We start from the raw sequence: 27,065 nt of genomic DNA, 5'->3' as shown, positions 1-27,065 counted from the left end.
CTGCTCCTCTCTGTGTCTCTGGAGGAGGGGGTCTCTCACTGACCTGCTCCTCTCTCTGTCTCTGGAGGAGGGGGTCTCTCACTGACCTGCTCCTCTCTGTGTCTCTGGAGGAGGGGCTCTCTCACTGACCTGCTCCTCTCTCTGTCTCTGGAGGAGGGGGTCTCTCACTGACCTGCTCCTCTCTCTGTCTCTGGAGGAGGGGGTCTCTCACTGACCTGCTCCTCTCTCTGTGTCTCTGGAGGAGGGGGTCTCTCACTGACCTGCTCCTCTCTCTGTCTCTGGAGGAGGGGGTCTCTCACTGACCTGCTCCTCTCTCTGTCTCTGGAGGAGGGGGTCTCTCACTGACCTGCTCCTCTCTCTGTCTCTGGAGGAGGGGGTCTCTCACTGACCTGCTCCTCTCTGTGTCTCTGGAGGAGGGGCTCTCTCACTGACCTGCTCCTCTCTCTGTCTCTGGAGGAGGGGGTCTCTCACTGACCTGCTCCTCTCTCTGTCTCTGGAGGAGGGGGTCTCTCACTGACCTGCTCCTCTCTCTGTCTCTGGAGGAGGGGGTCTCTCACTGACCTGCTCCTCTCTGTGTCTCTGGAGGAGGGGGTCTCTCACTGACCTGCTCCTCTCTCTGTCTCTGGAGGAGGGGGTCTCTCACTGACCTGCTCCTCTCTCTGTCTCTGGAGGAGGGGGTCTCTCACTGACCTGCTCCTCTCTCTGTCTCTGGAGGAGGGGGTCTCTCACTGACCTGCTCCTCTCTCTGTCTCTGGAGGAGGGGGTCTCTCACTGACCTGCTCCTCTCTCTGTCTCTGGAGGAGGGGGTCTCTCACTGACCTGCTCCTCTCTCTGTCTCTGGAGGAGGGGGTCTCTCACTGACCTGCTCCTCTCTCTGTCTCTGGAGGAGGGGGTCTCTCACTGACCTGCTCCTCTCTGTGTCTCTGGAGGAGGGGGTCTCTCACTGACCTGCTCCTCTCTCTGTCTCTGGAGGAGGGGGTCTCTCACTGACCTGCTCCTCTCTCTGTGTCTCTGGAGGAGGGGGTCTCTCACTGACCTGCTCCTCTCTCTGTCTCTGGAGGAGGGGGTCTCTCACTGACCTGCTCCTCTCTGTGTCTCTGGAGGAGGGGGTCTCTCACTGACCTGCTCCTCTCTGTGTCTCTGGAGGAGGGGGTCTCTCACTGACCTGCTCCTCTCTCTGTCTCTGGAGGAGGGGGTCTCTCACTGACCTGCTCCTCTCTCTGTCTCTGGAGGAGGGGGTCTCTCACTGACCTGCTCCTCTCTCTGTCTCTGGAGGAGGGGGTCTCTCACTGACCTGCTCCTCTCTCTGTCTCTGGAGGAGGGGGTCTCTCACTGACCTGCTCCTCTCTCTGTCTCTGGAGGAGGGGGTCTCTCACTGACCTTCTCCTCTCTCTGTCTCTGGAGGAGGGGGTCTCTCACTGACCTGCTCCTCTCTCTGTCTCTGGAGGAGGGGGTCTCTCACTGACCTGCTCCTCTCTGTCTCTGGAGGAGGGGGTCTCTCACTGACCTGCTCCTCTCTCTGTCTCTGGAGGAGGGGGTCTCTCACTGACCTGCTCCTCTCTCTGTCTCTGGAGGAGGGGGTCTCTCACTGACCTGCTCCTCTCTCTGTCTCTGGAGGAGGGGGTCTCTCACTGACCTGCTCCTCTCTGTGTCTCTGGAGGAGGGGGTCTCTCACTGACCTGCTCCTCTCTCTGTCTCTGGAGGAGGGGGTCTCTCACTGACCTGCTCCTCTCTCTGTGTCTCTGGAGGAGGGGGTCTCTCACTGACCTGCTCCTCTCTCTGTCTCTGGAGGAGGGGGTCTCTCACTGACCTGCTCCTCTCTGTGTCTCTGGAGGAGGGGGTCTCTCACTGACCTGCTCCTCTCTGTGTCTCTGGAGGAGGGGGTCTCTCACTGACCTGCTCCTCTCTCTGTCTCTGGAGGAGGGGGTCTCTCACTGACCTGCTCCTCTCTCTGTCTCTGGAGGAGGGGGTCTCTCACTGACCTGCTCCTCTCTCTGTCTCTGGAGGAGGGGGTCTCTCACTGACCTGCTCCTCTCTCTGTCTCTGGAGGAGGGGGTCTCTCACTGACCTGCTCCTCTCTCTGTCTCTGGAGGAGGGGGTCTCTCACTGACCTTCTCCTCTCTCTGTCTCTGGAGGAGGGGGTCTCTCACTGACCTGCTCCTCTCTCTGTCTCTGGAGGAGGGGGTCTCTCACTGACCTGCTCCTCTCTCTGTCTCTGGAGGAGGGGGTCTCTCACTGACCTGCTCCTCTCTCTGTCTCTGGAGGAGGGGGTCTCTCACTGACCTGCTCCTCTCTCTGTCTCTGGAGGAGGGGGTCTCTCACTGACCTGCTCCTCTCTGTGTCTCTGGAGGAGGGGGTCTCTCACTGACCTGCTCCTCTCTCTATCTCTGGAGGAGGGGGTCTCTCACTGACCTGCTCCTCTCTGTGTCTCTGGAGGAGGGGGTCTCTCACTGACCTGCTCCTCTCTGTGTCTCTGGAGGAGGGGGTCTCTCACTGACCTGCTCCTCTCTCTGTCTCTGGAGGAGGGGGTCTCTCACTGACCTGCTCCTCTCTGTGTCTCTGGAGGAGGGGGTCTCTCACTGACCTGCTCCTCTCTCTATCTCTGGAGGAGGGGGTCTCTCACTGACCTGCTCCTCTCTCTGTCTCTGGAGGAGGGGGTCTCTCACTGACCTGCTCCTCTCTGTGTCTCTGGAGGAGGGGGTCTCTCACTGACCTGCTCCTCTCTCTGTCTCTGGAGGAGGGGGTCTCTCACTGACCTGCTCCTCTCTCTGTCTCTGGAGGAGGGGGTCTCTCACTGACCTGCTCCTCTCTCTGTCTCTGGAGGAGGGGGTCTCTCACTGACCTGCTCCTCTCTCTGTCTCTGGAGGAGGGGGTCTCTCACTGACCTGCTCCTCTCTCTGTCTCTGGAGGAGGGGGTCTCTCACTGACCTGCTCCTCACAAGGTTTCTGATATTTTCCCTCTATGAGTTTTTCTGTTTTTTTTCCTTGTCTCCCTAGAGTTTTTAGGTTGAGGGGCAGTTCTATGGACTTATGTGAAGCCCTCTGTGACATTGTACAAAGAGCTATGCAAATAACATTGATTTGATACGACATAAAACTTAAGACAGATTATAGTTCTCTAGCATGTTCAGTGTGTGTGAGTGTGTGTGTGTGTGTGTGTGTGTGTGTGTATTACCTTCAGGTGGCATTTGCCCCAGAGTCAGAGTAGCGCAGAGCAGCAGACACAGGGTGAACATCATGTTCATGATGACAGGAGAAGATCCTGGACACCAGAGTACACTGGAACAACACCACACCTGAAGAGACAAGCAGAGACCTCTTAACCAGCAGGACACAGCAGACAAGCAGAGACCTCTTAACCAGCAGGACACAGCAGACAAGCAGAGACCTCTTAACCAGCAGGACACAGCAGACAAGCAGAGACCTCTTAACCAGCAGGACACAGCAGACAAGCAGAGACCTCTTAACCAGCAGGACACAGCAGACAAGCAGAGACCTCTTAACCAGCAGGACACAGCAGACAAGCAGAGACCTCTTAACCAGCAGGACACAACAGACAAGCAGAGACCTCTGTACCAGCAGGACACAGCAGACAAGCAGAGACCTCTTAACCAGCAGGACACAACAGACAAGCAGAGACCTCTGTACCAGCAGGACACAGCAGACAAGCAGAGACCTCTTAACCAGCAGGACACGGCAGACAAGCAGAGACCTCTGTACCAGCAGGACACAGCAGACAAGCAGAGACCTCTTTACCAGCAGGACACAGCAGACAAGCAGAGACCTCTGTACCAGCAGGACACAACAGACAAGCAGAGACCTCTGTACCAGCAGGACATAACAGACAAGCAGAGACCTCTGTACCAGCAGGACACAACAGACAAGCAGAGACCTCTGTACCAGCAGGACACAACAGACAAGCACAGACCTCTTAACCAGCAGGACACAACAGACAAGCAGAGACCGCTGTACCAGCAGGACACAACAGACAAGCAGAGACCTCTGTACCAGCAGGACACAACAGACAAGCAGAGACCTCTTTACCAGCAGGACACAGCAGACAAGCAGAGACCTCTTAACCAGCAGGACACAGCAGACAAGCAGAGACCTCTGTACCAGCAGGACACAGCAGCAGCCTAGATACCACAGTATTGGAACGTCCTGCAGATTCACTCTCTTTATTCAGCGAACTTCAGCACTAACAGGGCAGCTGGGACAGGTCGTGCCACAACAGGTCGAGGTCCACCTGCAGTCAGGGCGACCTTCGAAGGGCTCCACATGTCAGGGCACACAATACCCCCCCACCCCCCATGTAGTTCAGCTAAGAAAAGGCTTTATTGGTCTGAAATACATGTGTAAATAGTCCAGTCAAGTAAGTTTATTTATAAAGCATATTTAAAAAACAGCCAAAGCTGACCAAAGTGCTGTAGTTAAAATATTGACAAACAACAAAGGAGATGTCATCATATTAATAATAATAATTAGGAAAGGAGGAATGTTTACCAAACATTGAGTTGAACATTAAATGCTAAGAAAAGGCACTAATACTTCATGGAATATTTATAATGTATACAGTATAATAATGTATATATATATATATATATATATATATATATATATATATATATATATATATATATATATATATATATATATATATATATAGTATTTACACAACAGGTTTTAAACAAAATCAAGAGATGTTAACAAAGAATGTAAACATGTCTATGAATAGATATGAGTAGTTATTGATGAATAAACCAACATCTGTCAAACTTGATAGATTTGCATCCCTTAAATTATAACACACTGTTAAAAATTGTGCTGCTATCATTTTTCATTCCTCATCATCACTTTGCATGAAGTGAAACTGCTAGACCAAGGAGAGGGAGAAGAAACAGGAAATTCATTTGTTGAATAAGATTATGTGTATTAATATATGTAGTTTGGTTTGAAGGTCAAATCGAACCATTTAATTGGACTCGGGATTTGGTGTTTTCAGATGAGAGATTTGGTCTCATTCGTAGAACAAGCTAAACTTGTTGTCAACCGATTTGTTGTCACACATGAGGTTTGTACCGAGTGTTGGTCAGCCTGCTGGAGATGATGCCAGAACTTTACTGCTCTTTTAAAAACTTTGTTTGTGCATTGGGAACAGCAAGCTGATGTATTTCCTATGTGTTTGCAGCTCTCAGGCTATCAGACTATCTTGCCCTACAACAACCTTCCCCCTCCACAACAGAGCCTGCGTATTTGCACAGTGATATAAGAGCAAAGCTCAGTATATTTCTACAGCAGTGTAGAAAACAATTATAGGCCTATTAATAATGTTTTCGATTAGAATTCTTCTCATTTTAAGTAAAAGATATGTATTTATTACTATTATAACTTTGTTTATCATCAAAGCAGGTGCCGTACCCAGAAGCGATGCAGCCAATCTGCAGAGAGCTTTAACAAAGCAAGGCCAGTTTATTTATATTGCACAATTCATACACCGCAGTAATTCAAAGTGCTTCATATAAGTACACAACAATGTGCTTCACATACATAAATACACAATGGCAATACAATGTGTAAAAAATACATTAAAAATAAATGAATAAAAGCAAAAGGTGATCATCAAAACATAATCATACCAAAGTGAATTATAGGAAATACACCCAATACTAGCTACGCCCCTCCCCCGGGACGAAGAAATCTTTTTCCTACCCCGCCGGCCGCCCCAACAGAGTACACGGAACGAGTGGCAAGAACACAACCGCAACACCTTTTTTTGGCCAGCAGAGAGCGCCAAACACAAACAAATTGCGGGAAAAGCCGCCCTCTCGGCGGAAAATGCCTCCCCCAACTTTGTGGCGCCCCGGGCGGCCCGTGCCTAAACCGCCCCTGGCTATTCACCTTATTCCGCCCCGCCCACTTTTTCCATCTTTTTGCACTTCTGTTGTATTTGCACTTCCGCTTTACCGGGGATATCATTAAATTCAACTGCCGAGAAGTCCCGCTGCTAAAATGTTAAATAATTTGGTGGATTTGTGCAAGATGTGTTATGTTCTACAACAAGTCAACAATAAACCCTTTCACTGGATGGCTTGAAAACGACTTTTAAGTGTTTATATAATTCGTTTGCCGGTCAGATCGCTGCCCTGCGCTCTGCTGTGCTGCGATAAGGCGTTACATTAGCCACAAACATAAGATGTTCTAACGATTTCACTGCAGGGCATATGCATTTGCTACTTTGTTTGAAAGATTAGGTCCTCTAGAATTCAGTCGTGTGATTAATTTTACAGTCAGTACATGTGGGCTATTTGAGATTTCCCCGCAAAACCGACCAGCTAGAACAAAAACAACTTTTTCATCGAGGTTCTTTGGTACAAGCTATATGCAACGTGTTAAAACTTACACGATATGTATCTTCCATTCTATCTAGTGGCAATTAGAAAGACGCATCTTCCATTGCTGCGTTGTTTCAAAAGCTTTAGCTACATTAAATTTAGATGCACTGCAGCAGTTGTTTTGCTCACAGCCATGCCCATACATTTGGTTATAATCCTGTATCTACTTATATCATGAATTGAGAACACTGAATCATGCTCAAATATAGCTAGTTTATCTCTTATTACACCCTTTATTGATACGAGCAGACACAAGGAAACATCTGTTTTTTTTTGTTATTCAGCGCCTTCAGCCAGGGACGCAGATCCTCAACTTTGGTTGGAGGTCGTCGGCCCACAACACTCAGACCTCTTCTTTCCATGGTCAAAACAATGATAATACAGGGTCTGATTCGATTTTCTCCACCTGTTATGGCAGCCACAAACTGCAGATGACGCTGCATCTTTATAGAGGGTTTTCACCGACGTCACGTTCTGGGCGGTAACACGGATGTGCGGTCAATGTGGAGGCACTCGGTGTAAAAAACTGAACGGAGTACAATGGAGTATTATGCGCTTTGAATACTTTACGTGAATGTAGCCATGTCCAAACAACCGAAAAAGCTCATCAAAACGCGTCCGAGATGTAAAGGCATATAGGGAAGGACTTGGACCACAAGAAAATGCGTGATATTTCGAGAAATTACGATTTATTGGCGGTGCAGATCCCTGCGAGTTAGCGTTAGCTCCCTCTTGGATCCGTGACGACCCGGTGATTCTTCCTTCAGTTGCATATCCCGATATAGTCAACTACCTGGTTTTCTTGCCGAGCTCATACACAGCGGAAGACCTTAAATCCTACAAAGGTTTGGAGGCCTATAACCAGATGGTGTGTGGATGGGTGAGGGAGACGCAGTACCAAGTTATCAACGACCGTTGTGTTGTTAAGGCAAAAGTAAGTAATGCAATAACGTCTTTAACCAACCTAACATTAACTGTATGATATCATTGCGATACTCAAGGTGTAGCCAAGTGACTCTCAATTGTGTTTTTTCCCTGGTAGATCTTGGTTGAGCATTACCAATCGCTTGCCTCCTTTACTTTGATAATCTATGACATTCTTCTCCCTGGTTTTTAATAACTTTTGGAAGTCGATAATATTGCAAATGTTTTTCTCGATCTGTCCTATTGGTACAACTTGAAACACGGCAATAATTAACCCTTTTCCTTGAGATTTTCTGTAGTTTTTTATTCGTTTTATTTGACATTTGATTTTCATTTATTTATCCAGTTGTAAAGAAATGAACAGAGACAAGGAAATTATTAAGACTCTTCAAGAGTCGTTATTTGTGTTGGAATCAAAGCCATTTTAGCAGAACCGTGTTGTCCGCTTTTAATCAAAAGTAATTGGTTGCTAGGTCTCTTTCATATACCCGGACTCTGAAACACACCAGAGCCTGGATATATTAGACATTCTCTGAACACACCGTGAGAATAATTGAGAGCTAGCTACAATTACATTTACATTTAGTCATTTAGCAGATGCTCTTATCCAGAGCCTACCATTTATTTTCATTTACAAAATGAAAAGAGATAAAAATGCCATATAATAAACAACTTACTAACCATGACCGTTCGGTCATGCTGGGAAATATCAAACCTCGGCTTTGCTGTATTAAGTTTATTGAGTTAACTGATGAAAGTACAATTTTAAGGAAAAAAAAGGTAACTTTTTCCAGACTTTTATTGCCCCCGTCCCAACTTTTTTGAGACGTGTTGCTGCCATCAAATTCAAAATTAGGCTTCCTTATTTTTTAGGCCAAGCCTACTTAAAATGTTACATTTCATCAGTTTACAAATTTGACATGTTTTAGGCTACATGTTCTATTGTGAATAACATAATGGGTTCATGAGATTTGTAAATCATTTGTATTCTGTTTTTTATTTAATTTTATTAACATCCCAACTTTTCTGGAATTGGGGTTGTATAAAAGCAATAAACCATTGGAGGGGTGATAGCCTACATCAAACAGGGTTGTGGTGATACGTTCCACATGCTGGTAGGTTCATGCTTTGATCAGGGCTGGACTGGCCATCTGGCATACCAGGCATTTGCCCGGTGGCCGACGCATTTTTGGTCCGAATTGCCAATATAAATTATAGGCTTTTTTTTTCTTTTTTGGGGGTGGGGGTCGGGCCAAGGCCCATAAAGAACTGACAGCAGCCCATTGGTTAACTTTCTTTATTGGCACTGGCCTGACCCAATCAAATCCAGGAACCCCCTTCCCCTGATTCATAATATCTCCTCCGCAGGCCCTGAGACACGAGTGGGTGGATAATGCGTAGCGTTAAAATGGAGAAACGATCACCAAAGCGCAAGGGAGGTGAGAAAAGTTAAGGGAGAATGTTAACTGACCGTTACCCAGGGCAACGCCACCTTAGTTACTGTTGCTACGTCCGACATAATTCCCGGAACTGTCAACCCAAAAGCCATAGCGAGTACGGGGATAAGCGCTACAGCTGTCAGTGTGAGTGAGGATTTTTGGAGTAATACCTCTGCGATATCTTCTAGATCCAGGCAGAAGGGACTGCAATATGCAGTGGAAGGATATATTCAAAATATTAAAGTTAGCAACGAAGGGGAAACAACAAAAATCGAAGCCAAAGCATACAGGTCTCAAGTAGCTTTGCCTGGCCAGGCACTTGAACAGCAAGCACAGGGTTGGGATACTCAGGAATAGACCAATTATTTGTTTGTAAACATTCGGGATGCACGTGCAATGTGGTTGCAGAAAACCGGGAAAAGATAGCATTTTAAATGGCAGAAGGACCACACGGATAATACAAATAGTTAGATTTAAAAAGTTCAAGGAGGACAGACTTTAAGAGAGAAAACAATTACCCATTGATCTGTCGCATCAGAATTTTGATTTGGGTCACGAAAGTCTTGAAATTTGAGTGAGAATGTCGCCCGGTACAGACCGCATAGTCGAGCGGCAACCATGTCTTCACGTCATGTCACAAAGTTCATTTTACAGTTTTACAGTCAATTCTACATCTAAAAAGTCGAGCAGGGCAGCTTTCAAGAGATATGGGAATTCTGCTTTTAGCCAGCTGGTCCGATTATTTTTCTGATTTGTTTAAACTGGCAATATGAGTGCGACTGCGTCCCCGTTAAACTGTTTTGATGTTAGCCTCAGTCAGACTCTAACTGGCAGTGTGCACAATGTTGTATTTCACTCCATACTACACCCGAAACGTCAGGGAGGACTGCCTAATGTAGACACGAGCCTGATGAAGATAGCCAGCATCTCGGATTTCTTTAACCGAACCTGTTTCATTCGTCAATTGCCTGAGAAAGCGACCTCCGTTAGCCAGGCTAGTTTTGCCCGATCACTTTGTCAGGCTATTTAAGGGTATCGGAGTCAAGTGACTTTTGTGCATCGACAAATGAAACGTGAATGTATTTGTCCAAAAGCCAAGAGCCTCAAAAGTTAATATCAAGCCCTGCAATCCAGTGGCCAGAGATATATGATGACCTAATCGACACTCCAAGTAATAGACCGGGGAGAAGTTCGTCTTTTGCAACCGACATGCGCGGTAGGGTGATAATTGGTCTATAGGTTGCCCACTCACAAAATTCTACGAAGATTAAAATAAGTTTATAATGGCATGTTGGGACGTTTTGTTCAACATTGACACCGTATTCTAAGCTCCTGGCAACTTGCTGGCGTTCGTTGGCCAGCTCAGCTTGCAGTTTTACAGACGTTAAAATTAACATTTTGATTTTAACATTAACAAATTTGTTGGAGTGACTAATTATGCACTAGTGGTGGTAATAATACTAGTTTACATGAACCATAACTGTTTGGGGATGTTCTCTCAACTAACATCTTAGATATGGTTCGCTAGTAGCTTAACGCTAGCTAGCTACCTCGGACAGACATGCTAGTGTGTTTGGTGATGTTCTCTAAATTAAGTTGGGAGTGGGGTCTCCCACACTGTTTAATCCACCGCCGGCACCTTCCCTCTTGAGTCTTTGGCTTTGCAATGGAAAAATACCACACCTCCCTCTAAACCTTTGGGATATCTAGTGTCAGATAGGCCCATGGGCACACCGTTTAACCATGTTGCTTCTGAGTCAAAGCTTGACGGACCTTCTCTTAGTAGCCGTTGCTAAGGATTACGATTACGATTGGACGAGGGTCGTTCTAGGGAGGAGTGTCGGGAACGGTCAATTGGATAATTGACAATTGATTGTGCTCCCAATTATTGCTGATGCATTTCAGGTGTGTGTCATCTGACTGTCTGTGTTATATAAGCTGATGCACCTGCACAAAATAAAATGTGTTTTCTCAGAACTTGCATCCAGTCTCTGCATGTTACTTGTGCTTCCAAGTTTGTGTATATTGAGTCGGTATATCTGGCAGTCAAGCTCTGTTCAACAGGGAAAAAGATACAAAATCTACAGGCGAATGCCACAAAATGTGCCAATTTCAAACATGTTTGGGGGGGGCTTTAGCTGCTTCAACATCAGCATTACATTTACATTTAGTCATTTACAATACGCACTTATCCAAAGCGACTAACAGTGAGTAGCTACAGACATTCCACCTGTAGAGGAAGGAGGACAGGTAGCTGGCTCAGAGAGGCAGAAACGTACTGACAGGGTCAGGAAAGAAGTGGAGGAGTAGAGTGACCATGACAGGGCCATGGGAGCGAGTGAGGAAAAGATGGAAGAAGGAGTAGGCCTAGTTGACGACGTGGTGAGGAATAGGCAAATAAACAGAAACTCAGGAAGGGAGGGAGGCTGTGTGTGTGTCTCTGTATTTAGCAGACACTTATCCAAAGCAACATAATATGAATCTTACAATAGTTAAAATGAACAGTGAACAGTTTTAAAAGTTGCAATACAAACTGGAGAGGGTACAATTTCTGGGGAAATTTTAGGGTGTGCTTGCTTGCATTGGTTGCAGGTGGGTCCATTTTCCCTTCTAGTGATATTTTCAAGCACTTGGCCTACTCATATTGCATAATTCATTAAGAACACCCTTTGAAATAAGCAAACTCCCTTTGAAACAAGCTACTGTAACAACATTGTCACTGGCAGTATTTCAGATGGAATTGCGATTCAAACAGTACCGTCTGCTAACAGAAAATAAGCCCTTCCAAAACGTGAATAAGTTTGATTAATTTAGGGGGACATGGCTAATTCAAAATACGTTTTCTCGAGGCATACTAGCTGCTGTTGCTAGCCACACTTCACAGTATTTTAGAAAGCACCAGAAATTAGAACGTTTCTTTTCTCACAAAAACGCAATTTTAACTTAAACCGTGCAACGGAACGTAAATAAAAATACAAGCAACTCAATCGCTAGCAAGACGAAACTTTTGTCACCTACGTTGTCTATGTAGTCCAAATATTGACTGATCCTTAGGGGTGGGAAAATAAATGATAAATAATAAATATATATATGAAAGAACAAAGGTTGTGCCCACCCAATAAGACAGACCAGGCTTGGTGATAATAATGTCTAAATATGATCTAGTATGTTTGTGGAAACCAGAAAACAAGTGCCGTGGAACTCAATTGTTAGATTTAACTTTATTGAAATCCAGATCAGAGAGATGGATAGAGATTTGGGAAGAGAGATGGGTAGAGATGATAGAGCGATTTACATTCATTCATTTAGCAGACGTTTTTATCCAAAGCGACTACCAAGAGAGAGCTTTACAAAGGGCATAGGTCACTGATAATAACAACAAGATAGCCCCAAAGCGTTGCGGGTAGCCAAAACAAGAAGCACACTTTGTGAACAACCCAAAAATAATTGCCAAAGGGAGGAACCATAAGACCATGTAGTTATGCAAGTTACAATTAAACAACATGAATCTCTAAGACAGTCAGTGTCTCTGATGGAGGTGGGGAGTTGGTTCCACCACTGGGGGGCCAGGCAGGAGAAGAGCTTGTGTTGAGACCGGGCGGTCTTGAGCGGTGGGACCACCAGGCGGTTGTCTGAAAAAGACCGTAAGTGGTGGGTGGCGGTGTTAGGCTGCAGGAGAGACTGGATGTAGTCGGGTGCAGTCCCGTTCATTACTCGGAAGGTCAGTATCAGGGTCTTGAATCTGATGCAGGCCGTGATGGGTAGCCAGTGGAGGGAGATGAGGAGTGGGGTAACGACGTAAGAGATGGATGATCTCATAAAGAGGACAGGACTGTTTGGAGGCTCCTCCTCCCTCCTCCTTCTCCCTTCCTGTAAGAACAAGGATGTTTGTGTTGGCACGAGTTGAATGAGACAGGCACACTCATACAGTACACGCACACAGTTACTCACACAGTAACCATGGTCACACCTAAAGTTACCGTGGTCACAAATATACACTATACCCTAACCCACCTATACACAGTTACCATGGGCGTAGTAGTCACACTTACACAGGAGACGTGGCTCTAGAGGCAGGTGGGTCTCGATTGTTCTTTAGACCTACGTGTCCCCTCTACCTCCAGTCCCACACGGGTGACACACCAGCACTGCCCTGTAGCGCCCCAGCACTGGGTGGGGAGGAACCCCCCGAGGAAGTCACACTGGGGGACGTAGGCTCCAGGAAGGTTGGCCACACTGGCATCCATCTGACACTGAGTCAGAGGGCAAACTGGAGAGGAGAGAGAGGTAGGGAGAGAGAGGTTGGGAGAAAGAGAGGTAGAGAGAGAGAGGTTGGGAGAAAGAGAAAGAGAAGTAGGGAGAGAGAGGTTGGGAGAGAGAGAGAGAGGTTGGGAGAGAGAGGTTGGGAGAGAGAGAGAGAGAGGTAGGGAGAGAGAGAGGTAGGGAGAGAGAGAGGTAGGGAGAGAGAGAGGTTGGGAGAAAGAGAGAGGTAGAGAGAGAGAGGTTGGGAGAAAGAGAGAGAGAGAGGTAGAGAGAGAGAGAGAGGTTGGGAGAAAGAGAGAGAAAGAATGAGTGAGCCGTTTTTAGCCAGCTACGTCATCAACAAGTTAACGGTTTGATGGAGCTGGTGGATGGTGTGTGAGTGAGCCCTCACACACACACACACACACACACACACACACACACACACACACACACACACACACACACACACACCTGGGCAGCTGGGCCTTGGTTGTCCTGAAGGAGTCAGTGTCCCAGAGATGATGTCTCCATTATAGTTGACACACCAGCACTGCCCTGTAGCACCCCAGCACTGGGTAGTGAGAAACCGGCCTTGGGTGTCACACTGGGGGACGTAGGCTCCAGGGACCGGGGTCACACTGGCCCTCCACTGCTCACACCTGGTCTGAGGACGAACTGGAGAGAGAGAGAGGGAGGGAGAGAGGGAGGGAGGGAGGGAGGGAGAGGGAGGGAGGGAGGGAGGGAGGGAGGGAGGGAGAGGGAGAGGGAGAGGGAGGGAGGGAGGGAGGGAGGGAGGGAGGGAGGGAGGGAGGGAGGGAGGGAGGGAGGGAGGGAGGGAGGGAGGGAGGGAGGGAGGGAGGGAGGGAGGGAGGGAGGGAGGGAGGGAGGGAGGGAGGGAAGGAAGGAGGGAGGGAGGGAGGGAGGGAGGGAGGGAGATGCTTTATGCATGGGCACAGACTGAAAGAGCGACATGGAGTTGCCAGGTAACTAGAGGGTGGGGGTCGTATGGGGACCTGGAGGGGGGGGGTGTCAGGAGGAACGGCCGGACAACTGAACTGGAGCTGAGTTTAGTTACTGGACTGTACTGATCATGGATTGATTGATGGAAAAAGAAGAGATTGTTTTTACACAAGTCAATGACACACACACACACACACACCTGCACAGTTGGGTCTTGTTTGTCCTGGAGGAGTCAGTGTCCCAGGAACTGTTTCTCCTGCAGCGTTGACACACCAGCAGTACCTTGTAAAGCCAGAGCACTGGGTGGGGAGGAAATTGCCCTCTGAGTCACACTGGGGGACGTAGGTTCCAGGGGCAGTCTCTGCGGCGGTCCTTCTCTCCTCACACAAGGTCTGGGGACGATCTGTGGGGGGGGGGGGGGGGTGAGGAGGAGGGAGAGACAGAACATATGCAACAACCTCTTTTAATAAATCTATTTTTAGCAAGTGGACGGATTTAAATATTACTAAGTCCTCACACCTGTGCAGCTGTGTCTTTCTTGTCCCGCAGGAGTCACTGTCCCAGGGACCACTTCTCCAACAGGGGTGACACACCAGCACTGCCCTGTAGAGACCCGGCACTGGGTGGGGAAGAACTGTCCCTCGGCGTCACACTGGGGGATGTAGGCTCCAGGGAGGTGGGACACACTGGCCCTCCAGTGCTCACACCTGGTCAGAGGACGAACTAGGGAGAGAGAAATGGAGGGGTGGGTGTGGGGGGTTAGACACACTGATGTGTCTGGAGAAGGAAGAGTATTTGTATCCATGAGTCAATGACACACACACCTGGACAGGTGGGTCTTGGTTGTCCTGGAGAAGTGAGTGTCCCAGGGACCTCAACTCCAGCAGCGTTGACACACCAGCACTGCCCTGTAGGGCGGCACTGGGTGGGGAGGAACCTTCCCTCGGAGTCACACTGGGGGACGTAAGCTCCAGGGATGTTGGAAGCACTGGCCCTCAAACGTTCACAGCTAGTCTGAGAAAGACCTGGCAGGGAGGGGGATGTGGAAGGGGGAGAGAGAGAACACGCAACAACCTCCTTTAATAAACATATTTTTAGCCAGCTACGCTACAAACAAGCTAACATTTATGGCTTGGATGGGCAGTATTTTTACGTTAGCAAGTCCTCAAACACACCTGTACAGCTGGGTCTTGGTTGTCCTTGAGAAGTCAGTGTCCCAAGGATCACTTCTTCAGCACGGTTGATACACCAGCATTGCCCTGTAGCCTCCCAGCACTGGATGGGGAGGAACTGGCCCTGGGAGTCACACTGGGGTTGGAAGGATCCAGGGAGGTGGGACACACCGGCCCTCCACCACTCACACATGGTCAGAGGATGACCTGGAAGAGTGGGGGGGGAACCTGAGAGAGAGAGGAAGAGGGTGGGACAAAGAGCGTGGGCAACGCTACTTTCATTAATACTGCTCTAGTTTGATGGCGTCGGAGGGCCTAATGCAAAAAGACAGTTACCAGTGATTATCTCAACTGCATATTACCCCAATGATTAAATACATTCAGGTCGTACCCATTTTAAGTTTTACATAAAATACTTAAGTAAATATATACATATTTCAGTTCATAGAAAGGGTTGACAGACAGTGTTGAAATTAATCTGTGTCTCTGTGTCCTTTTGAATTTGAGGTCCAGTATTTCATACAGGCATCTGATAAAAAAGGGTTAACTATTATTGAAATACTTAGATGTCAGATTAATTGACAAATAAAGAAATAAAATGGTTCGATTAATTGCAAAAATTGTTCTACCTTAGGCAAAGAGAGCTGCATTAGACTAGACAGTACACTACTATTTTCACATCCCATACACCAGGGGGAGTGCCAGTTTACACAGGCTGATCATTGGCTGAGCAACAGGTGATAATGATTCACCTGGGAGCACTCGGGAGAAGGGAGTGGAACGACGTCAAGGCGGAGAGGTGGCAAGGCTCTCAAACCAGGACCGTACCTGCTGGGAAGTACTTTGCCTATCGGACATTTGGTTTGTTTCGTTTGTATGTGAACAACCACGCCTAGCGGCTACGACAGTGATAGTCGGCGCAGGGCCATTCGCCGGGGCTGGCCCAACAACGTAGCAAGGTAAGCTGGTAGACCACCTGGCTACTCACAGACACACCTAGCGTCGAACACCTCTCACTAACACGCCTACGCACCGCACACAGATTAGGGGATTCTCCGGTAGACAGCGGTATCCAGATATAGCCTAGTTAGCTATCAGGAGACCTTTTGTAACAATCCCAGTTACAAACACCTGCCATAGTCTGGAGAAGGAACAGATTGTTTTTACACAAGTCAATGACACACACACACCTGTGCAAGTGGGACTTGGTTGTCCTTGAGAAGTAAGTGTCCCAGGGACAACTTCTCCAGCAGGGGTGACACACCAGCACTGCCCTGTAGAGACCCGGCACTGGGTGGGGAGGAACTGGCCCTGGGCGTCACACTGGGGGACGTAGGCTCCAGGGAGGTGGGACACACTGGACCTCCACAGTTCACACCTGGTCAGAGGACGAACTGGGGAGAGAGAAATGGAGGGGTGGGTGTGGGGGGTTAGACACACTTTGATGTGTCTGGAGAAGAAAGAGTATTTGTATCCATGAGTCAATGACACACACACCTGGACAGGTGGGTCTTGGTTGTCCTGGAGAAGTGAGTGTCCCAGGGATCTCAACTCCAGCAGCGTTGACACACCAGCACTGCCCTGTAGGGCGGCACTGGGTGGGGACGAACCTGCCCTCGGAGTCACACTGGGGGACGTAAGCTCCAGGGACGTTGGCAGCACTGGCCCTCAAACGTTCACAGCTAGTCTGAGAAGGACCTGGCAGGGAGGGGGATGAGGAAGAGGGAGAGAGAACACGTAACAACCTCCTTTAATAAACATATTTTTAGCCAGCTATGTTCTGAACAAGCTAACATTTATGGCTTGGATGGGCAGTATTTTTACGTTAGCAAGTCCTCAAACACACCTGTACAGCTGGGTCTTGGTTGTCCTTGAGAAGTCAGTGTCCCAAGGATCACTTCTTCAGCACGGTTGATACACCAGCATTGCCCTGTAGCCTCCCAGCACTGGATGGGGAGGAACTGGCCCTGGGAGTCACACTGGGGTTGGAAGGATCCAGGGAGGTGGGACACACCGGCCCTCCACCACTCACACATGGTCAGAGGATGACCTGGAAGAGTGGGGGGGGAACCTGAGAGAGAGAGAGGAAGAGGGTGGGACAAAGAGCGTGGGCAACGCTACTTTCATTAATACTGCTCTAGTTTGATGGCGACGGAGGGCCTAATGCTAAATTACAGTTACCAGTGATTATCTCAACTGCATATTACCCCAATGATTAAATACATTCAGGTTGTACCCATTTTAAGTTTTAAATAAAATACTTAAGTAAATATATTGATATTTCAGTTCATAGAAAGGATTGACACACAGTGTTGAAATTAATGTGTGTCTCAGCAATCCTTTTGAATTTGAGGTCCAGTATTTCATACAGGCATCTGATAAAAAAAGGGTTAACTATTATTGAAATACTTAGATATCAGATTAATTGACAAATAAAGAAATAAAATGGTTCGATTAATTGCAAAAAATGTTTTACCTTAGGCAAAGAGAGCTGCATTAGACTAGACAGTACACTACTATTTTCACATCCCATACACCAGGGGGAGTGCCAGTTTACACAGGCTGATCATTGGCTGAGCAACAGGTGATAATGATTCACCTGGGAGCACTCGGGAGAAGGGAGTGGAACGACGTCAAGGCGGAGAGGTGGCAAGGCTCTCAAACCAGGACCGTACCTGCTGGGAAGTACTTTGCCTATCGGACATTTGGTTTGTTTCGTTTGTATGTGAACAACCACGCCTAGCGGCTACGACAGTGATAGTCGGCGCAGGGCCATTCGCCGGGGCTGGCCCAACAACGTAGCAAGGTAAGCTGGTAGACCACCTGGCTACTCACAGACACACCTAGCGTCGAACACCTCTCACTAACACGCCTACGCACCGCACACAGATTAGGGGATTCTCCGGTAGACAGCGGTATCCAGATATAGCCTAGTTAGCTATCAGGAGACCTTTTGTAACAATCCCAGTTACAAACACCTGCCATAGTCTGGAGAAGGAACAGATTGTTTTTACACAAGTCAATGACACACACACACCTGTGCAAGTGGGACTTGGTTGTCCTTGAGAAGTAAGTGTCCCAGGGACAACTTCTCCAGCAGGGGTGACACACCAGCACTGCCCTGTAGAGACCCGGCACTGGGTGGGGAGGAACTGGCCCTGGGCGTCACACTGGGGGACGTAGGCTCCAGGGAGGTGGGACACACTGGACCTCCACAGTTCACACCTGGTCAGAGGACGAACTGGGGAGAGAGAAATGGAGGGGTGGGTGTGGGGGGTTAGACACACTTTGATGTGTCTGGAGAAGAAAGAGTATTTGTATCCATGAGTCAATGACACACACACCTGGACAGGTGGGTCTTGGTTGTCCTGGAGAAGTGAGTGTCCCAGGGATCTCAACTCCAGCAGCGTTGACACACCAGCACTGCCCTGTAGGGCGGCACTGGGTGGGGACGAACCTGCCCTCGGAGTCACACTGGGGGACGTAAGCTCCAGGGACGTTGGCAGCACTGGCCCTCAAACGTTCACAGCTAGTCTGAGAAGGACCTGGCAGGGAGGGGGATGAGGAAGAGGGAGAGAGAACACGTAACAACCTCCTTTAATAAACATATTTTTAGCCAGCTATGTTCTGAACAAGCTAACATTTATGGCTTGGATGGGCAGTATTTTTACGTTAGCAAGTCCTCAAACACACCTGTACAGCTGGGTCTTGGTTGTCCTTGAGAAGTCAGTGTCCCAAGGATCACTTCTTCAGCACGGTTGATACACCAGCATTGCCCTGTAGCCTCCCAGCACTGGATGGGGAGGAACTGGCCCTGGGAGTCACACTGGGGTTGGAAGGATCCAGGGAGGTGGGACACACCGGCCCTCCACCACTCACACATGGTCAGAGGATGACCTGGAAGAGTGGGGGGGGAACCTGAGAGAGAGAGGAAGAGGGTGGGACAAAGAGCGTGGGCAACGCTACTTTCATTAATACTGCTCTAGTTTGATGGCGACGGAGGGCCTAATGCTAAATTACAGTTACCAGTGATTATCTCAACTGCATATTACCCCAATGATTAAATACATTCAGGTTGTACCCATTTTAAGTTTTAAATAAAATACTTAAGTAAATATATTGATATTTCAGTTCATAGAAAGGATTGACACACAGTGTTGAAATTAATGTGTGTCTCAGCAATCCTTTTGAATTTGAGGTCCAGTATTTCATACAGGCATCTGATAAAAAAAGGGTTAACTATTATTGAAATACTTAGATATCAGATTAATTGACAAATAAAGAAATAAAATGGTTCGATTAATTGCAAAAAATGTTTTACCTTAGGCAAAGAGAGCTGCATTAGACTAGACAGTACACTACTATTTTCACATCCCATACACCAGGGGGAGTGCCAGTTTACACAGGCTGATCATTGGCTGAGCAACAGGTGATAATGATTCACCTGGGAGCACTCGGGAGAAGGGAGTGGAACGACGTCAAGGCGGAGAGGTGGCAAGGCTCTCAAACCAGGACCGTACCTGCTGGGAAGTACTTTGCCTATCGGACATTTGGTTTGTTTCGTTTGTATGTGAACAACCACGCCTAGCGGCTACGACAGTGATAGTCGGCGCAGGGCCATTCGCCGGGGCTGGCCCAACAACGTAGCAAGGTAAGCTGGTAGACCACCTGGCTACTCACAGACACACCTAGCGTCGAACACCTCTCACTAACACGCCTACGCACCGCACACAGATTAGGGGATTCTCCGGTAGACAGCGGTATCCAGATATAGCCTAGTTAGCTATCAGGAGACCTTTTGTAACAATCCCAGTTACAAACACCTGCCATAGTCTGGAGAAGGAACAGATTGTTTTTACACAAGTCAATGACACACACACACCTGTGCAAGTGGGACTTGGTTGTCCTTGAGAAGTAAGTGTCCCAGGGACAACTTCTCCAGCAGGGGTGACACACCAGCACTGCCCTGTAGAGACCCGGCACTGGGTGGGGAGGAACTGGCCCTGGGCGTCACACTGGGGGACGTAGGCTCCAGGGAGGTGGGACACACTGGACCTCCACAGTTCACACCTGGTCAGAGGACGAACTGGGGAGAGAGAAATGGAGGGGTGGGTGTGGGGGGTTAGACACACTTTGATGTGTCTGGAGAAGAAAGAGTATTTGTATCCATGAGTCAATGACACACACACCTGGACAGGTGGGTCTTGGTTGTCCTGGAGAAGTGAGTGTCCCAGGGATCTCAACTCCAGCAGCGTTGACACACCAGCACTGCCCTGTAGGGCGGCACTGGGTGGGGACGAACCTGCCCTCGGAGTCACACTGGGGGACGTAAGCTCCAGGGACGTTGGCAGCACTGGCCCTCAAACGTTCACAGCTAGTCTGAGAAGGACCTGGCAGGGAGGGGGATGAGGAAGAGGGAGAGAGAACACGTAACAACCTCCTTTAATAAACATATTTTTAGCCAGCTATGTTCTGAACAAGCTAACATTTATGGCTTGGATGGGCAGTATTTTTACGTTAGCAAGTCCTCAAACACACCTGTACAGCTGGGTCTTGGTTGTCCTTGAGAAGTCAGTGTCCCAAGGATCACTTCTTCAGCACGGTTGATACACCAGCATTGCCCTGTAGCCTCCCAGCACTGGATGGGGAGGAACTGGCCCTGGGAGTCACACTGGGGTTGGAAGGATCCAGGGAGGTGGGACACACCGGCCCTCCACCACTCACACATGGTCAGAGGATGACCTGGAAGAGTGGGGGGGGAACCTGAGAGAGAGAGGAAGAGGGTGGGACAAAGAGCGTGGGCAACGCTACTTTCATTAATACTGCTCTAGTTTGATGGCGACGGAGGGCCTAATGCTAAATTACAGTTACCAGTGATTATCTCAACTGCATATTACCCCAATGATTAAATACATTCAGGTTGTACCCATTTTAAGTTTTAAATAAAATACTTAAGTAAATATATTGATATTTCAGTTCATAGAAAGGATTGACACACAGTGTTGAAATTAATGTGTGTCTCAGCAATCCTTTTGAATTTGAGGTCCAGTATTTCATACAGGCATCTGATAAAAAAAGGGTTAACTATTATTGAAATACTTAGATATCAGATTAATTGACAAATAAAGAAATAAAATGGTTCGATTAATTGCAAAAAATGTTTTACCTTAGGCAAAGAGAGCTGCATTAGACTAGACAGTACACTACTATTTTCACATCCCATACACCAGGGGGAGTGCCAGTTTACACAGGCTGATCATTGGCTGAGCAACAGGTGATAATGATTCACCTGGGAGCACTCGGGAGAAGGGAGTGGAACGACGTCAAGGCGGAGAGGTGGCAAGGCTCTCGATCGGGCCCGTACCTGCTGGGAAGTGCTTTGCCTATCAGACATTTGGTTTTTTTTGTCTGTATGTGAACCACTATGCCTAGCGGCTACGACAGTGCTAGTCGGCGCAGGGCCATTCGCCGGAGTTGGCCCAACAATGTAACAAGGTAAGCTGGTACACCACCTGACCCCTCACAGACACACCTAGCGTTGAACACCTCTCACTAACACGCCTACGCACCGCACATCGATTAGGGGATTCTCCGGTAGACAGCGGTATCCAGATATAGCCTAGTTAGCTATCAGGAGACCTTTTGTAACAATCCCAGTTACAAACACCTGCCATAGTCTGGAGAAGTTACAGATTGTTTTCACACAGTCAATGACACACACACACCTGTGCAAGTGGGTCTTGGTTGTCCTTGAGAAGTAAGTGTCCCAGGGACCACTTCTCCAGCAGGGGTGACACACCAGCACTGCCCTGTAGAGACCCGGCACTGGGTGGGGAGGAACTGGCCCTGGGCGTCACACTGGGGGACGTAGGCTCCAGGGAGCTGGGACACACTGGACCTCCACAGTTCACACCTGGTCTGAGGACGATCTGGGAGAAAGGTGAGAAGGGAGAGAGAACACACGCAACAACCTCCTTCAATATTCATTGTTTTAGCCAGTTATGCCACTAGCAAGCTTCTAGTAATGGATTGGGTGGGCGGTATTTAAATGTTAACAAGTCCTTTAACCTTTAGAGGAGTGAGTTCTAAATGTTACCGACGCTGCCACAAGAGTGAGTTATTTTTTCAAAACGAAAGCTAGCTAGCTTTAGTTACCTTCCATTACCTAGCAACCTAGCATAATACTCGTAGAAATGCTACTACCTGCTAGTGTTACTTGTTAGCCTCCTAATTGTAAATTTTGAAGCCATACTATAGCGTTTGTCTTATAGTTTTTGTCTATCGGAAAATAGTCGGTTGGAATGTTCAGAATCACACGTGTGACGGTACTCTGTGGGGCCTGCTTTCGAACGATCACATGTGACGCTACTAATTAACGGGTTAAAAACACACACCTGCACAGCTGGGTCTTGGTTGTCCTTGAGGAGTCAGTGTACCAAGGACCACTTCTCCAGCAGCGTTGACACACCAGCATTGCCCTGTAGACTCCCAGCACTGGGTGGGGAGGAACTGGCCCTGGGAGTCACACTGGGGGACGTAGGCTCCAGGGACCGTCACACTGGCCCTCCACTGCTCACACAAGGTCTGGGGACGATCTGGAAGGGTGGGGACGTAGGGAGGATAGGGAGGGAGAACACCTGTGCAAGTGGGTCTTGGTTGTCCTTGAGAAGTAAGTGTCCCAGGGACCACTTCTCCTGCAGCGTTGACACACCAGCACTGCCCTGTAGAGACCCGGCACTGGGTGGGGAGGAACTGGCCCTGGGCGTCACACTGGGGGACGTAGGCTCCAGGGAGCTGGGACACACTGGACCTCCACAGTTCACACCTGGTCAGAGGACGAACTGGGAGAAAGGTGAGAAGGGAGAGAGAACACACGCAACAACCTCCTTAAATATTCATTGTTTTAGCCAGTTATGCCACTAGCAAGCTTCTAGTAATGGATTGGGTGAGCGATATTTGAATGTTAACAAGTCTTTTAAAAACACACACCTGCACAGCTGGGTCTTGGTTGTCCTTGGGGAGTCAGTGTACCAGGGACCACTTCTCCAGCAGCGTTGACACACCAGCATTGCCCTGTAGACTCCCAGCACTGGGTGGGGAGGAACTGGCCCTGGGAGTCACACTGGGGGACGTAGGTTCCAGGGGCAGTCTCTGCGGCGGTCCTTCTCTCCTCACACAAGGTCTGGGGACGATCTGTGGGGGGGGGGGGGGGGGTGAGGAGGAGGGAGAGACAGAACATATGCAACAACCTCTTTTAATAAATCTATTTTTAGCAAGTGGACGGATTTAAATATTACTAAGTCCTCACACCTGTGCAGCTGTGTCTTTCTTGTCCCGCAGGAGTCACTGTCCCAGGGACCACTTCTCCAACAGGGGTGACACACCAGCACTGCCCTGTAGAGACCCGGCACTGGGTGGGGAAGAACTGTCCCTGGGCGTCACACTGGGGGATGTAGGCTCCAGGGAGGTGGGACACACTGGCCCTCCAGTGCTCACACCTGGTCAGAGGACGAACTGGGGAGAGAGAAATGGAGGGGTGGGTGTGGGGGGTTAGACACACTGATGTGTCTGGAGAAGGAAGAGTATTTGTATCCATGAGTCAATGACACACACACCTGGACAGGTGGGTCTTGGTTGTCCTGGAGAAGTGAGTGTCCCAGGGACCTCAACTCCAGCAGCGTTGACACACCAGCACTGCCCTGTAGGGCGGCACTGGGTGGGGAGGAACCTGCCCTCAGAGTCACACTGGGGGACGTAAGCTCCAGGGATGTTGGAAGCACTGGCCCTCAAACGTTCACAGCTAGTCTGAGAAAGACCTGGCAGGGAGGGGGATGTGGAAGGGGGAGAGAGAGAACACGCAACAACCTCCTTTAATAAACATATTTTTAGCCAGCTACGCTACAAACAAGCTAACATTTATGGCTTGGATGGGCAGTATTTTTATGTTAGCAAGTCCTCAAACACACCTGTACAGCTGGGTCTTGGTTGTCCTTGAGAAGTCAGTGTCCCAAGGATCACTTCTTCAGCACGGTTGATACACCAGCATTGCCCTGTAGCCTCCCAGCACTGGATGGGGAGGAACTGGCCCTGGGAGTCACACTGGGGTTGGAAGGATCCAGGGAGGTGGGACACACCGGCCCTCCACCACTCACACATGGTCAGAGGATGACCTGGAAGAGTGGGGGGGAACCTGAGAGAGAGAGAGGAAGAGGGTGGGACAAAGAGCGTGGGCAACGCTACTTTCATTAATACTGCTCTAGTTTGATGGCGACGGAGGGCCTAATGCTAAAATACAGTTACCAGTGATTATGTCAACTGCATATTACCCCAATGATTAAATACATTCAGGTTGTACCCATTTTAAGTTTTACATAAAATACTTAAGTAAATATATACATATTTCAGTTCATGGAAAGGGTTGACAGACAGTGGTGAAATTAATGTGTGTCTCAGCAATCCTTTTGAATTTGAAGTCCAGTATTTCATACAGGCATCTAATAAAAAAAGGTTAACTGTTATTATAATACTTAGATGTTAGATTAATTGACAAATAAAGAAATACAATCGTTCGATTAATTGCTAAAACATCCCTAGTTACAAACACCTGCATGGGTCTGGAGAAGGAACAGATTGTTTTAACATAAGTCAATGACACACACACACACACACCTGTGCAAGTGGGTCTTGGTTGTCCTTGAGAAGTAAGTGTCCCAGGGACCACTTCTCCAGCAGGGGTGACACACCAGCACTGCCCTGTAGAGACCCGGCACTGGGTGGGGAGGAACTGGCCCTGGGCGTCACACTGGGGGACGTAGGCTCCAGGGAGCTGGGACACACTGGACCTCCACAGTTCACACCTGGTCTGAGGACGATCTGGGAGAAAGGTGAGAAGGGAGAGAGAACACACGCAACAACCTCCTTCAATATTCATTGTTTTAGCCAGTTATGCCACTAGCAAGCTTCTAGTAATGGATTGGGTGAGCGATATTTAAATGTTAACAAGTCCTTTAAAAACACACACCTGCACAGCTGGGTCTTGGTTGTCCTTGAGGAGTCAGTGTACCAGGGACCATTTCTCCAGCAGCGTTGACACACCAGCATTGCCCTGTAGACTCCCAGCACTGGGTGGGGAGGAACTGGCCCTGGGAGTCACACTGGGGGACGTAGGTTCCAGCAACCGTCGCGGTCACACTGGCCCTCCTCTGCTCACACAAGGTCAGAGGACGGACTGAGAGAGAGAGAGAGAGAGAGAGAGAGAGAGAGAGAGGATAAGAGAGAGCACTTGCAGCGCTCACTTCATAAAGACATCTCTAGTGTGATGGAGTGGAAGGGTGGTAATTACACAGGGATAGTTAAACCCACTACTGGGTCACACACACCCACATGCGTCTGCAGAGGGAAGAGGGTGTGTGTTCATGAGTCAATAACACACACACACCTGCACAGTTAGGTCTTGGTTGTCCTGGAGGAGTACGTGTCCCCGGTACCTCCTGTCCTGCAGCGTTGACGCACCAGCAGTACCCTGTAGCCTCCCAGCACTGGGTGGGGAGGTAGTTGCCCTGGGGGTCACACTGGGACAGGAAGGCTCCAGGGACGGTCACACTGGCCTCTCTCTGACATTGAGTGTGAGGGCCTGTGATCACTGGTACACACACTGTAGAGACTGGAGAGGGACAGAGATGGACCAAGACTATAACACTGGGGGTTAGCACACTAGCTCTCCACTCACAGGTAGAAGACAAGCTGGGGAGAGGGGGTGATGCAGGTATGGTCAACATAAAACCTACACGGTTTATAGTTCTCTAGCATGTTCAGTGTGTGTGTGTGTGTGTGTGTGTGTGTGTGTGTGTATTACCTTCAGGTGGCATTTGCCCCAGAGTCAGAGTAGTGCAGAGCAGCAGACACAGGGTGAACATCATGTTCATGTTGACAGGAGAAGATCCTGGACACCAGAGTACACTGGAACAACACCACACCTGAAGAGACAAGCAGAGACCTCTTAACCAGCAGGACACAGCAGACAAGCAGAGACCTCTTAACCAGCAGGACACAGCAGACAAGCAGAGACCTCTTAACCAGCAGGACACAGCAGACAAGCAGAGACCTCTTAACCAGCAGGACACAGCAGACAAGCAGAGACCTCTTAACCAGCAGGACACAGCAGACAAGCAGAGACCTCTTAACCAGCAGGACACAGCAGACAAGCAGAGACCTCTTAACCAGCAGGACACAGCAGACAAGCAGAGACCTCTTAACCAGCAGGAGACAGCAGACAAGCAGAGACCTCTTAACCAGCAGGACACAGCAGACAAGCAGAGACCTCTTAACCAGCAGGACACAGCAGACAAGCAGAGACCTCTTAACCAGCAGGACACAGCAGACAAGCAGAGACCTCTTAACCAGCAGGACACAGCAGACAAGCAGAGACCTCTTAACCAGCAGGACACAGCAGACAAGCAGAGACCTCTTAACCAGCAGGACACAGCAGACAAGCAGAGACCTCTTAACCAGCAGGACACAGCAGACAAGCAGAGACCTCTTAACCAGCAGGACACAGCAGACAAGCAGAGACCTCTTAACCAGCAGGACACAGCAGCAGCCAGTATACCACAGTACTGGAACGTCCTGCAGATTCACAACTTTTGGCTTCCTTCACCAAACATGGAAATTGTCATTGTATGCTGGTACCTAACAAGACACGCAAAATCTCCATCTCGGTACAAGTCAGACTAAGTGTCAACAGGTGTTTCAGTCATAATGTACATCTTTATTATACCTGGAATCAGACAGACACCACATGCAGCTCAGGAATATCTCAAACTAGCATCGCAGAGTCCTCCCCTCTTATAGGGGAGAGTTGGCCTTTAGCGCTGACGGGACAGCTGGAACAGATCGCGCTACAACAGGTTGACCTGCTGAAACGGTCAGGGTGA

At 48.8% G+C, this 27,065-nt stretch overlaps 3 protein-coding genes across 4 annotated transcripts in view; all 3 read right to left on the bottom strand.

Annotated features, from left to right (window-relative positions):
- Positions 1 to 3,767, bottom strand: part of LOC146221623 (equistatin-like) — a 10,453-nt gene extending 6,686 nt beyond the window's left edge. The window contains exons 1-2 of the mRNA XM_084691084.1: positions 3,749 to 3,767; positions 3,176 to 3,296 (exon numbers count right to left, since the gene is read on the bottom strand). Coding sequence (XP_084547210.1) covers positions 3,176 to 3,245 — 70 coding nt within the window. The 5' untranslated portion in view covers positions 3,246 to 3,296; positions 3,749 to 3,767. The remainder of the gene's footprint in view (positions 1 to 3,175; positions 3,297 to 3,748) is intronic.
- An 8,194-nt stretch (positions 3,768 to 11,961) lies between these two features.
- Positions 11,962 to 24,316, bottom strand: LOC146221622 (thyroglobulin-like). 2 transcript variants are annotated; one of them, XM_084691036.1, is made up of 22 exons: positions 24,099 to 24,316; positions 23,748 to 23,948; positions 23,443 to 23,646; positions 23,122 to 23,325; positions 22,527 to 22,973; positions 21,858 to 22,061; positions 20,671 to 20,895; positions 20,322 to 20,522; positions 20,015 to 20,218; positions 18,826 to 19,050; positions 18,477 to 18,677; positions 18,170 to 18,373; positions 16,979 to 17,203; positions 16,630 to 16,830; positions 16,323 to 16,526; positions 15,136 to 15,360; positions 14,785 to 14,985; positions 14,480 to 14,683; positions 14,160 to 14,363; positions 13,472 to 13,675; positions 12,808 to 13,025; positions 11,962 to 12,625 (listed from the first exon to the last, which is right to left on the bottom strand). In XM_084691036.1, exons 1-21 carry the CDS (start codon positions 24,286 to 24,288, stop codon positions 12,823 to 12,825), a joined length of 4,581 nt encoding a protein of 1,526 aa, XP_084547162.1. In that variant the 5' UTR covers positions 24,289 to 24,316; the 3' UTR covers positions 11,962 to 12,625; positions 12,808 to 12,822. The 2 variants fall into 2 exon arrangements, with proteins under 2 accessions (XP_084547162.1, XP_084547163.1); XM_084691037.1 differs by lacking the exon at positions 22,527 to 22,973 and having other exon boundaries at positions 24,099 to 24,314.
- Positions 24,291 to 26,953, bottom strand: LOC146221621 (equistatin-like). The gene is made up of 6 exons (XM_084692059.1): positions 26,909 to 26,953; positions 25,988 to 26,108; positions 25,571 to 25,795; positions 25,154 to 25,360; positions 24,802 to 25,005; positions 24,291 to 24,322 (listed from the first exon to the last, which is right to left on the bottom strand). Exons 2-6 carry the CDS (start codon positions 26,055 to 26,057, stop codon positions 24,291 to 24,293), a joined length of 738 nt encoding a protein of 245 aa, XP_084548185.1. The 5' UTR covers positions 26,058 to 26,108; positions 26,909 to 26,953.
- Between the last annotated feature and the right edge of the window lie 112 nt (positions 26,954 to 27,065).

Source organism: Hypomesus nipponensis, chromosome 25 (assembly GCF_054491055.1).
Source record: "Hypomesus nipponensis isolate SF chromosome 25, ASM5449105v1, whole genome shotgun sequence".
Classification (NCBI taxonomy): Eukaryota; Metazoa; Chordata; class Actinopteri; order Osmeriformes; family Osmeridae; genus Hypomesus; species Hypomesus nipponensis.
This window is presented reverse-complemented; position numbering and strand designations above follow the sequence as displayed.